This window comes from Mus musculus, chromosome 7, assembly GCF_000001635.26.
Source record: "Mus musculus strain C57BL/6J chromosome 7, GRCm38.p6 C57BL/6J".
Taxonomy (NCBI): domain Eukaryota; kingdom Metazoa; phylum Chordata; class Mammalia; order Rodentia; family Muridae; genus Mus; species Mus musculus.
This window is the reverse complement of record NC_000073.6, coordinates 140,599,847-140,612,508: the sequence shown is the minus strand read 5'-3', so window position 1 is coordinate 140,612,508 and position 12,662 is coordinate 140,599,847. Positions and strand designations below refer to the sequence as shown.

At 38.9% G+C, this 12,662-nt stretch overlaps 1 protein-coding gene across 1 annotated transcript; it reads right to left on the bottom strand.

Annotated features, from left to right (window-relative positions):
- Positions 1 to 1,384: 1,384 nt before the first annotated feature.
- On the bottom strand, positions 1,385 to 11,169 carry Olfr46 (olfactory receptor 46). Its single transcript, NM_146934.2, has 3 exons — positions 11,072 to 11,169; positions 6,872 to 6,926; positions 1,385 to 2,421 (listed from the first exon to the last, which is right to left on the bottom strand). Exon 3 carries the CDS (start codon positions 2,339 to 2,341, stop codon positions 1,385 to 1,387), a length of 957 nt encoding a protein of 318 aa, NP_667145.1. The 5' UTR covers positions 2,342 to 2,421; positions 6,872 to 6,926; positions 11,072 to 11,169.
- Positions 11,170 to 12,662: the final 1,493 nt, after the last annotated feature.

Sequence of the window (12,662 nt, the reverse complement as noted above, 5' to 3'; positions counted from 1 at the left end):
CTCTTCGTTCGAAAACCCTTTTCCCTGTCCGTTCACAGGCTTCTTATTGTATTAATATTTAAATTAATTGGGGAAAAATTCTGCTACATGAAACCATGGGACAAAGTCAATATTTGGAAAAGGTATTTGGGTCACAAGGATGAATTACTGTACCATACATGATTTACATCACAACTGCTGGTGTGGCATAGCATTTAGGAAGAATAAGGCAGTAGGCTGATGAAGAATGGGCATAGTCTGAAATGGTATGGCATCTCAGCATCAGCTGTTGCAGATGCTGCCCTTTCTCCACTGTGTTGTCTTCTCATCAATATCTCAGCAGTGGACACAGATGCACTTCTCCCTCCTCTCCCTCCTCCCCTTTCTTCCTTTCTGTTATCACAGTGTTTTAGCCATGAGTGGTTGGTCACAAAATGGATTCTATCTTTTTTGTGCAAGTTTTGGTATCATTCTGTCTAAAGGTTTGTGTTTATTTTGCATTTTGCAGAGAGGGAAAGAGAGAGAGAGAGAGAGAGAGAGAGAGAGAGAGAGAGAGAGAGAGAGAGAGAGAGACAAAGAGACAGGGATGAAGAGAGACAGAAAGAGATTGAGAGATTGAGAGAGGGGTTGGATAGGTAGGTAGGATGAGGGGAGATTTGTGGGAGGGGAAAGAATATGATTAAAATATGTAATAGGAAAAATTTGTCTATGATCCTTTCTTTGTTGACTTTTATTTAAATATGAAGGAGGAGTTTGACTTTTCTGTGTAGACATTCATCTAGCTTCCCCCAAACTCTTTGTTGGAAATAATTAATCTTTCCTGTGCTTTTGATTATTTTCATTGTCATAAATTAGCTGGAATCACATGTGTGAGTTAAGTGTTGAATAATAAACTTCATCTCTGTTCAATTGATTGCATGCCCCTTCAAACCAGTTTCACTGGCTTTGATGTCCACAGCACAGCTGGGAGCTGTGAAATTACAAGCCTGAGTCACTCTATTCTTTATTCTTTCCAAGATATTGAGGCCACATTGGCCCCTCAGGTTTACTTATGAAATTTAGATTCATTAACCAAGGCTCTGTGGTATTTATAGGGTGGCATTGGATGAAAGGCTATTATTTGACTATCACCAATGTCATCCACTGAATATCTTTCAGCCTAGGAACATGGAATCCCTATTTAATTAAACTTTACTTTTGAAATGATTTGTTCTTGTCAGGAGATGAAGCTGGTGTTTTTATTTACACTGACTCAAAAAAGTTATGGTGAGGAGAATTGTCCAGTCTTCTCATCAGACAGAGGTTTTCTAAAGCAACAATAGGGACACCCGGACTCCATGAGGCTTCCCTTAGAAGAGCATTTTAGGAACCATATAAGCCTGAAGAATAGCCTACATATCTCTGCTTAATTTGAGAAAGAGGGGAAGAGTCTTCTCAGGGCAAGCTTGACATCCTTGTTCCTCAGTGTATAGATGAGGGGGTTGAGGGTTGGGCTGAGGACTGAGTACAAAACCGAGGTAAATTTGCTTCTTTCTGGGCTGTAGCTGGAACCAGGACTGATATAGGCACAGAACACAGATGAGTAGTACACAGAGACCACGATGAGGTGGGATGAGCAGGTAGAAAAGGCCTTCCTCTTGCCCTCAGCAGAACGCATGCGCAGGATGCTGGCAATGATGCAGCCATAGGATAGCAAGGTAAGTAAAAAATTGATGCCTCCATAAAAGGCATCTGCCACAAGAGTCATAACGCTATTTATATATGTAGGACTACAGGAGAGCAGGAGGAGTGGGGGAATCTCACAGAAGAAGTGGGTGATGACCTTGGGGCCACAGAATGACAGCCGTGTCATCAGACCAGTGTTGATAGATGCATTTAGTGCGCAGATGGACCATACACCCACGGCAAAGGTCCCACAGAGCTGTGGACTCATCCTAGAGCTGTAATGCAGGGGCAAACAGATGGCCACATAGCGGTCATAGGCCATGACTGTGAGCAGCAGCAGCTCAGAGGATCCAGACCACACAAGAAAGAAGAGCTGAGTCATGCACCCTTTGAAGGAGATGGTGTTTTCCTCAGACAGTAGACCAACCAGCGCCTTGGGCAGTACAGAGGAGGTGCAGATAATATCCATGGTCGCTAAGTTGCACAGGAAAAAGTACATGGGACTGTGGAGCCCAGTGCTTGAGGTGATCAAAGCAATGATCACCATGTTGCCCATTAAAGCCACTGTGTACAGGGACAGGAAACAGCCCATCAGGAACAGTCTTAGACTTGGGTGCTCTGAGAACCCTTGCAGCACAAACTCTGTCACTACTGTCTGGTTGGGACTGACCATTGTTGAGTGGAGTATCCAGTTCATAGAGGTATGGATTGGCTTCTGAGAAAATATACTTTATTATGCTAAAGTCTGATTTTGAAACATGTTGATCTCACAATTTTCTGTTGTTAGAAATGGAAAGAGTAAATGTATTTACATCTGCGAAGGCTCTCATCCCCTATTTTCTTACCATACCTGTTGTTATTTTGTTTACACTCGAATTTTCAACTAGGAATCTCTCCCTGTAGGTTTGGATCAACAAAGATATCTGCTCCTCTCCCATCCTTTTGTACATGTGAAATGAGTTAGCATTCCTAGCTCAGTACCTGCCTGTGCTTTTCTTCTACATCACCTGAAAGCACTATGCTCTCTGACAGTGCTGGAAACAGTAGCCCTTCCTCCCACAGCTGGTATTCTCCATGCAATGGCAACTTTGAAGGAACAACACACTGAGATGACTCTTGCACAGTCCTTCATATCTGGCCTATTGACTCTAAGTCACTTTTTTTTCTCTAATATTCAGAAAAGTATTTCTCTTCTACCCACGGAAACTTGATAATTACTGTGCCTTTGGCTATGGAGACATGTATCTCCTGTTTCATCTTACTGTGACATGTGACTTCTCCTGAGGATGAAACTGTCCTGACTTAACTCAACCAGCTTACCCCAGAGAGCATATCTCAAAAACCCCAGCCTAAAGAGAGATTGTATTTCTGTTTCTTTTCTGTCTCAAGAAACCACAGTGATATCAAAGTCAACACACCCAGAAGTGAAATAATTGCCACAGTCTACAGATGTTCCTGTGTGCTTTCACTGGCATGTACAGAAACTTGTCACCACCTCCCCGGTGCTTTGAGATGTTTATTTTATAGAGCTCAGCTTGATCCTTTGAGCCATCTTTTACCTTTACCCTATGCCCATGAAAGATCCTCAGTAGCTTCCTGTTCTATATGACATATATTCTTCCACATCCTCTTACCCTTCTCGTCCAACTTACCCTCTAAGCTTACAAGTATGGTTTTCCCAGGATTGTAACGTATTCCCAATTTCTTTAAGTTTTTCATAGTTTCTGGCTTCTTTTCCTTTCCAACATTTTCAGTTTTCTCCTTTATCACTCAAGAAGTATAGAGTGTGCACTTTTAGATCATTAGCTTTTGGGAACTAGTACAAATTCCCTGTCTTTCTCCAGTCCTTCAGCAAACCAAATTCTATTGCTTGATACAGAAGTCTCATCTGACATCAACCATTCGCTTTTTCTAAGGGTTTCCTGAGTCCCTATGTAAACATACTCTACCCCATATGTAAACATTTTTGTGGCAATTATTTGCAGTGTCAATTTTCTGGAAATAGTCTTTGCTTTGCAGCTCTTTCAGTGCCCAAGATAAAAGGATATGTTCCTTCATGACTGAGCACATCCATGGCATATTAGCCAGTATAGTGTGCTCCACTTACTGAATCCAGTGGTGCTCAGCACTTCCACACTTTGTCCTACACCCATCTCCTAACACTGCATTTTCTTTGGTCACATTTTATCTCCTGTGTTGTTTCTGTAATGTGCCTCACAACCTGTTTTCTCCTAATCCTGATCATACATGTTGAATTTTAAACATTATTTCTACCTCCATTCAAACTGGAGGTATTCAAATGAAGTATTTGCTGTCTTCAACCATAAGGGAAGTTTGGCTCTGGCCATATGTTCTATTGCACTAGAGAGCACCAATATACAGTTTGATAGTTCAAGTTGATCTACAGAAAAAAGAATTCAGATGTAAATTTCTTATATTGTCCTGGCATATTTTGAATCTGTCTAGCTAATTCAAGCAAACCTGGATTTTGGACTATACTCCTGATAGTACTGATAGTCTATGAGTGATAATCAGCACCTTCCCAGGAGAGTACTGATTAAGATCACCTCAGGCTGAGGTAAAGAAAAATATTAAAGAATAATTGAAATCCATTAAAATATTTTACTTTTGATTGATTTTTGTTACCAATAACACATATAACCAGATGAGAAATAACAGACTTATAAATGACACCTCTAAAAAAATGACAGAGAAATATAATACATCATGTGACTGAGGAGCCAGACTTATCTCTGTATACTTATGGACACATAACTTACTACAAAGGAGGTAACAAAGTACACACTAGAGAAAAGAAAAACAAAAAGTTTTTGACTAATGATCATGGTCAAACCTGTTGATTACGCATAGAAGAATTATATGATCACTTGCTTTGTTAGAGGTACATGAAGATAGTTTATATTACTTGTGGCTATTGTAAAAACTGGCAGGAGGGTCTCTGTGAGGTGGGGCCAGGGGGAGTGTTCGAAAGAAAGAAAGAAAGAAAGAAAGAAAGAAAGAAAGAAAGAAAGAAAAAAGAAAGAAAGAAAGAAAGAAAGAATGAACTATTTACCTAATTCATTTCTTGGTTTGTTTATCTTTTATATAATGGAAGGCTGCTAATTTTTTTTTGAGTTAATTTTGTATCCAGCCACTTTATTGAAGGAGTTTATCAGCTGTAGGAGTTCTCGTTGACTACTTCCTTTCCAATTTGTATCCTTCTTGATCTCTTTTAGTTGTTTTAGTTGCTCTTAGCTAGTACTTCAAGTATTGTATTTGAATAGATGGGGAGAGAGTGGCCAGACTTGCCTTGTTCCTGATTTTTATTGGAATTGTTTTAAGTTTCTCTCCATTTAATTTAACGTTGTCTAATGACTTGCTGTATACAGCTTTTATTATGTATAGGTATGTGCCTTGTATCCCTGATCTCTCTAAGTCTCATAACATGAATGGGTCTTAGATTTTTGTCAAAAGGCCCTTTCAACATCTAATGAGATGATCATGTGTGTTTTTTCTTTCAATTTGTTTATATGTAGAATTATGTTGATGATATTCATATATTAAACCATCCCTGAATCTCTGGGATGAAGCCTACTTGATCATGCTGGATCATGTTTTTGATGTGTTTCTGAGTTAGGGTTTGGAGCACTCTGTTATTTTTAGAGACAGGAGCCTAGCATAACTGTCCTCCAAGAGGCTCTACCCAGAAAATGACTAAAACAGATGTAGATACTCACACCCAAACACTGGATAGAGGTTGTGGGACTCTTATGGAAGAGTTGGAGGAATGATTGAATGCCCTGAAGGGGATGGGAACTCTGTAGGAAGCTCAAAAGAGTCAACTAACCTGACACTTGGGGGCTCTCAGAGACTGAGGCACCAACCCAAGAGCATACACAGGCTGGACCTAGGCCCCTCGCACATATGTAGCAGATGTGCAGCTTGGTCTTCATGTGGGTTCTCCCAACAATTGAAGTGGGGCTGTCCCTAAAGCTGTTACTTTTCTGTGGAATATGCTCCCCTAACTGGGCTGCCTTGTCTGGTCTCAGTGGGAGAGCATGCACCTAGTCCTGCAGAGACTTTATGTGCTAGGGTAGGGGGAAACTCAAGGTGGGCCTCCACTCTCACAGAGGAGAAGGGGAGAAGCGAGAGGGGAGGAACTCTCTGATGGGAGACTGGGGGGAGGCAGCAATTGGGATATAAAGTAAATAAATAAATTAATTAATTAAAAAACAAACCAACAAAAGAATTACACTAAATACTTATCATTAATCTTCATAAAAATAGACTTCAAGTGGATCAAGACCTCAATCTAAGACCCAACAATATGAAAACGACAAAGGAGAAAACTCATTCTCACTGGAAAGGTCTTTCTGAACAAAATCATGGTTCTGTAGGCATTGAGATTAATAATTGACAAACAGGCTCATTTGTAACGGCAGTGCTTCTGTACAGCAAAGAGTACCATCATTTGAGTTAAGAGCTATCCTACAGAATGGCAAAATCTTTACCATTTAGACATTTGACAGAGTGTTAATATATTGAATATACAAATAATTGAAAGCTTTAAAATAAACAACTCACCTGACCTGGGGACTGGAACTAAACAGAGAATTTTCAAAAGATGTAACACACATACTAGCATGGCTTTAGAGAGGACCAACAGGCAGCTGACTGAGACAGACACAGACACTTATACCCAACCACTGGACTGAAGTCGGGTCCCTTGAGGTTGACCAATAGACACATAGACAGCAGAAGACTCCCTGGTCTGGCATCAGTGGGAGAAGACACACCTAACCCTTGAGAGATTTGAGGCCTCAAGGAGTGGAGAGGCCTAGCAGGGTGTGGACATCCTCTTGGAGACAGGGGGGAGGAAGACTGAGATGAAGAACTGTAGGAGAGCAGACTGGGAGGAGGGCAATGGCTGGACGATAAAAAAATAAAAGTAATAAAAATGTTCAACATGCTAAGTCATCAGAGAAATGCAATTTAAAACTTTTTTTTGGAGAATAAATGTTACTCCAGTCAGAATGAACAAGAGAAGAAAAGACAGGCAATGGTAGCAAATATGTAGGGAAAGGAGAATACTTATTCAGTATTAGTGGGAGTGTAAACTGGTACAGTTAATATGGAAATCAGTATGATGGATCGTTAAAGATGGAAACTGATATAGTACATACTTCAGGTATATCACTTTTAAGCATAAACCCAAAGGAATACATACCTTAATGAAGGAACACTTGTTCTTACATGCTCATCACTGCTGTATTCATAGTAGCCTGGAAATGGAAATGACATAAATGTTAATCCTGTGATGAACAGGGACTGAACATGTGATATTTACAAAATGGAACATCACTCAGCTGTTAAGACTAATACAATTATGAAGATTTAGGAAAATGAGTGGAGCTGGAAGCAATCATCCTGAAGTGGTCCTGACCAGAAAAGAAATATTCGCTGCTTTCTCTCACATGTAGCTATTACCTTTTAAGCTTTAGATATGTGTGCTTGGAATACTCACAGAGGATAGCATCTAGTAAGACAACATGTGGAGATAGAACGGGAGATGACATATAATGTTTCAGAGATGAGAAGGACGTTATTAAATAAGACAAATGAAATAATGTGGAGGATTAGACAGAGGGTAGAAGAGATATTATGCAGAAGGTCATGTAACACTGAAAGCTTTTGAAATATCTCTATGGATATCTGCTGCAATAGAAGCTTCTTAAATATACTCATATACAGATATAAAAATATTCAAATGGGATTACTCTGTAATGGGGGGCAACAGCTCGGATAGACACCACATGCTACTAAATAAACCTCCTGTATGAGTAATAGAGTAACACTTGAAAAGATGTTAATTTCTGGATACTGTTGACTCTCAGACATTACAAGCTCTTGCTGTTCCTCTTAGTTATATCCAAAATATGATGGTAAGATCCTATTGCCAGAGGATCTTACTTGGACAATCAATATGGAGAAATCAAGTAGGTACAGACATGCAAGCTTCACCACTACTTGCTTGAATTCACAGTTCTGAGAGATGTGCAGAATTTTTGAGGAGAAAAAAAATCACCAATCTCACCCAGTTCTGAACCCTATGAGCTATAGCAACAACCACAGGCTTGGAAAGACATGGTCACTGATTGGACAGTGACATGGGATAAGCAAACACTTTCTCACTGAATTTAAGACCCACTTTTCTAGATGGAACTCATACCTGGAACTGTTAACAAGACTAGGAGACTGTAGCCATATTGACCCTAGGTCTAGGTAGTTTTCAGGATATGCAAGCATGAGGAAAAGGTAGTATTCATGCACAATGGAATGTTATTCAACCAGAATAACATGATACCCTACAACAGATGGAAAATGGATGGGAATGGAGAATAATGTGTGAAGTAATACAAGCCAGGCACAGATAGAGATACCACATTTATCTCTCACATGTGGAAATTAGAAAACTCCATCTTAGTTGGATAATGATCAATAGACTTGATAATTGGCAAAGATGAAGAAATGCTAAAGGACAGAGGACAATGAGAATCAAGTGCATTTAGAAAGAAGAATAAGTTCCAGGGCTCTGCATAGTGGAGTGAAGACACCCCACAGTCATCTTTTACATATTTACAAATAACTAGAAGAGAGAAGTTCTAATCTAGAAAAGTCAGAGATGAAAAAATAACCATATCATCAACATTTGCTTAGAATATGTGTTAACATTTTGAAACATCAACACAGTACTATCTTTTTTTCCAAATAGTAACAATGATTGACAGCACTCATGGCAGATTTATTCATATACCATTTCAGAAAGATTTATCACAGAATAGAAAGTTATAAACAGATTAAGTTGTGAAAAATAACTCTTCACAATGAAGTTATATGCTTTCATGTCAAGAGAAATGCTCACAAAACCTGATCTATAACAATATATATATATATGTCTGTGTCACCTACAGGTTATTGTGACATGAGCAAGAATGTGTGGAGGAATTCTGGGATCATGAAAATATCCTGCATCTTCATAGAACTGTGCTACCAGAAGGTAGCATTGTGTAAAAGACATTAGTTGGTTAAAAGTATGGAAACCGCTTTTTAAAGTGTACCTTGAAAATTATAAAGAAAGATTACCTCACTTGCTAAGTTTCCTTTAATAAAAGCTTTCCTATTCATTTTCATAGGTGTTTAGTGTTAGAGCAAATGGAAGCTGAATTAAGGGTAATGGGATCCACATCTCTTTCACTGAAGGGGGGCAATACCAATGAGAAAGGGAGAGTGTGGCATCTTTGAAATTGCATCATTACTGGAGAGGTCACATGGAGACTCTCTTGTGAGCACCATCATGCAATGCCTTTGTCACTCTATATATTCATGGCTATACCTACACGTATGCATTCCCTCTACCACTGTGAGAGATATAATGTGAGTATGTGCCCAGCACCAAACAGATCTGAATGAACCCAAGAAAGTATCAATGAATCCACAGCAGGTGTGACAACATTTCTGATCAAGTCTATGTCAACCACAATGATAAGTAAAATATTTTACCTCAGTCTACTGCACTTAGAGAAACAAGAATAGAACAATTACAATCAATGTCTGAAGTGTGATAAACAGGATCTTTCAGTAAAGGGATTAAGAGCTTGTTCAGGGTCAAGGCTTTGACACTGTAGTGAGAACCTATAAGATCCTGCAGTGTCTTGATGAATAAGGACCCATGGAAGAGACTGAGATATCATGCAGGGCTTTGGTTTTTGGACCCTGAAAGATCCTAGGACAGGAATAACTAGTGAAATCAGACAGGTACTAGATTGGAGTGTTCCCAAATCCACATTGAGATGGACTAGCAAACTGGAGAGAGGCGTTGCTCTTGAAGAACAAACAGTGTGAAGGAGATTAGAAGATCATCATGACTGTTAGTCTGTTGAAGGACAAAGGCTGGATTATTGCACACAACATTCATATAATCTCAGCTTCCTACAGAATATGTTTTGGCTTCTTGGGAAAAGTACTAATATCACCCTCTGTACTTACCCTAGTCATTCCAGTTGCTACTTTTAGTAAGGATCAAACCAGGTCACAGAAGATAAAATACAGATAAAAGTGGTTGGAAAAAAACTCACTTTGGTGACCAGTGACTGCCATTTTACCTGCATTCGTCACCAGTAGTATGTCATTAACTGTTATATCCAACAGAATAATGCAGTTTTTTTTTCTGTGTTAGTTTGAATGCATGACAGAGAGTTACAGAAAAGCACAAATCAATACTTATTTTCTTCATACATACTGTTTTTAGCAAGCATTATTTGATGCCTCTCATTCCTAAGAGTCTAACCGAGACACCTAATATCATCTTACTAAGATGTGATACTGCTATGTAGAGGAAAAAATTAAAAGTTTTATAACTGCTCACACATGCATACTGTGAAACAGTCTGATGGTCTGTATGTACTTGAGCGCTTTATCCATAGTCCCATTCAGCTCTTTGTGAACTTAGTTTTGATTGCTAGTGTACCCATTTCTTCCTAAGAAGATGTGTAAGAACCTAGTAACCAGGTGGGGGGATTGTGGGAACAAATTCACAACAGCTTTTCATGGTTACCTGTAAGCCAGATCTCAGCAAGACTGACCTGAAAACCTTCAGAAGCTGAGCCTCAGTCAGAAGCAGAGCAGCTGAGGTTCCTCACCAGGGTCAGGAACTAGAATGTCTGCAAATACCGTGTCAAGACAGCAAAAATGGCAGAGGAAGCAACTGTACCTCCAGCCCTATTAACTCAGTACCCTCCCCATTATTTGGTCTTTTTTCTTGATACTTAATTTTAGACAGCTGTAATTGTTTCTTTAAGTGAATCCCAGTCATGCCAACCCTGATTTTGAGCAAATAGCGCAAGTCTTACTCCAGGAGGCTGGACTGATGTTTTCAACTCAAGGTAAAGAGCATTTTCTATCCTCAGAACAACAGGTAAGAAAATCTCTTTTGTGGCATTTTCCACCAATCTCTATGGACAACAATGACCAAAAGGGGCACATTAAAAGTACTATCTAGACATCAATATGATTCATTTAAATTTGTTATTTTCATCTCATAATTTGTGGGAATACTGGGGGAGAATGAATATGTCCAGTTATGACTATAAGGCAAATATAACAGAAATTAACAAACTCTTTGATCATGATTAGAAACTAGACATTCTGCTATTTATACAATGGAGCAGGAAACAAAATCTTTCTATCATATTCTGTTTTCAGATCTCCAACCTAGCACTCTTCATCAAACCTGGGATCCATTGAGAACCTAACCCTTCTGTGTTTCTGTCTCTCTGTACTGATTTCCAAAAATGGGGACAAATGCCATTTTTAGAGAGTTATCTTTTACTTGGAGTACCATTATTAACCTGTGAAAGTCTTCACTCACCCGTCTCTGTCCCAGTGAATTGAAGTGACAGATGGCTCCCACACAGTGACCACTGTGCTGAGCACTGACTTTCTCTCTTGCAAGCACCAAGTCTTTTGTCCTTCTGAAGCTGTTTTCCTTTGTGTTGAGTATCAATTGACCTTCACAAATTTCAGTGATTTTCTGAGACCAGGGGCAGATGTTTGTCCTGGTACCTCTTGGGATAAAAATTGAACGAGAAATCTCTTAGGATCAATTAAAAAACACCTCTTGGCTTCATAAACCCCAAATCCCTGAAGACTGGTGTGGATGAGTGTGGTCAGTGGAATCTCATAGGTAGGAGCACTTCCTCCTCCACACTCCACACACATCTCCCAGAATCTCCTGGTATTCTCATGTTCTGTGCTGAAGGTCTCTCCATAGTATTAATTGACTCCTTTGAACTCGGCTGAGAGTACTTCATGTAAACTGGATATATGCAATGGATTTATTCTAAGTATGTTCTCTTTCTATGCTTCCCTTCCAAGCCTTCAATATATCTTCATGAATTAATATTCCTCCAGGATGCCCAGTCCATTTTGTTTGCTACATTTTAAATCCCTGAGAATATACACACAGGTAGCATTACACAGACAGAATACTTATATTTGATGAATACAGATGAATCCGCACATATGCATTTAATAAATATTAATAAATAAAGCACAGCCATGAATTTAGAGAAGAGTGGGGAAAAATATATGGGAAGGTTTTGAGGTAGAAAGGGAGGACAGAAACATTAGACTCAAAATGTAATCTCAGAAAGTTTTTGAAGAAAACTCTTTATTCAAAGTTTTATGTGTCATAAGATCTTTCATCAAGAAAAACCCAAATCAGAACAATTTAATTAAATTTTAAATTGAAAAATATTTTTTCACACAATATATTTTGATCATGCTTTCCCCTCTCCAAACTCCTCTCAGAATCTCCCAACCACCCAATTCTTGCCATTTCTTTCTTTCTACTTTTAAAAAACAAACAAACAAAGAAACAAACTAAGAATAAACAAAAAGAATAAATATGCACAACCAAAATATATAAAAACAGAAATTCAGAAACCATAATAGACAAACAAAAGGTCAGTCACACACACACACACACACACACACACACACACACACACACACACACACACACACAAGCAAAGAAATATGAGAGTAAATCTCTATAGAAATACCATTGAGTTTTCCTTTTCTCCACATCCTCTCCAAGATGTGTTGTCACCTGAGGTTTTGATCTTAGCCATTCTGACCGGTGCAATTGTAGGGTCCTTTTGATTTGCATTTCTCTGATTACTAAGGACTTTGAACATGTCTTTAGGTGTTTCTCAGCCATTTGAGATTCCTCCATTGTGAATTCTCGGTCTAGTTCTATACTCCATTTTTTGATTGAGTTGTTTGGTTTTTTGGTGATTGACTTCTTGAGTTCTTTACATATTTTGGATATTAACCCGATATCAAATATGGGGTTAGTGAAGATTTTTTTTCCCAATTTGTCTCCATTGTTGGTGGAATTACAAACTGGTACAACCACTCTGAAAATCAATCTGGAGGTTTCTCAGAAAATTGGAAAT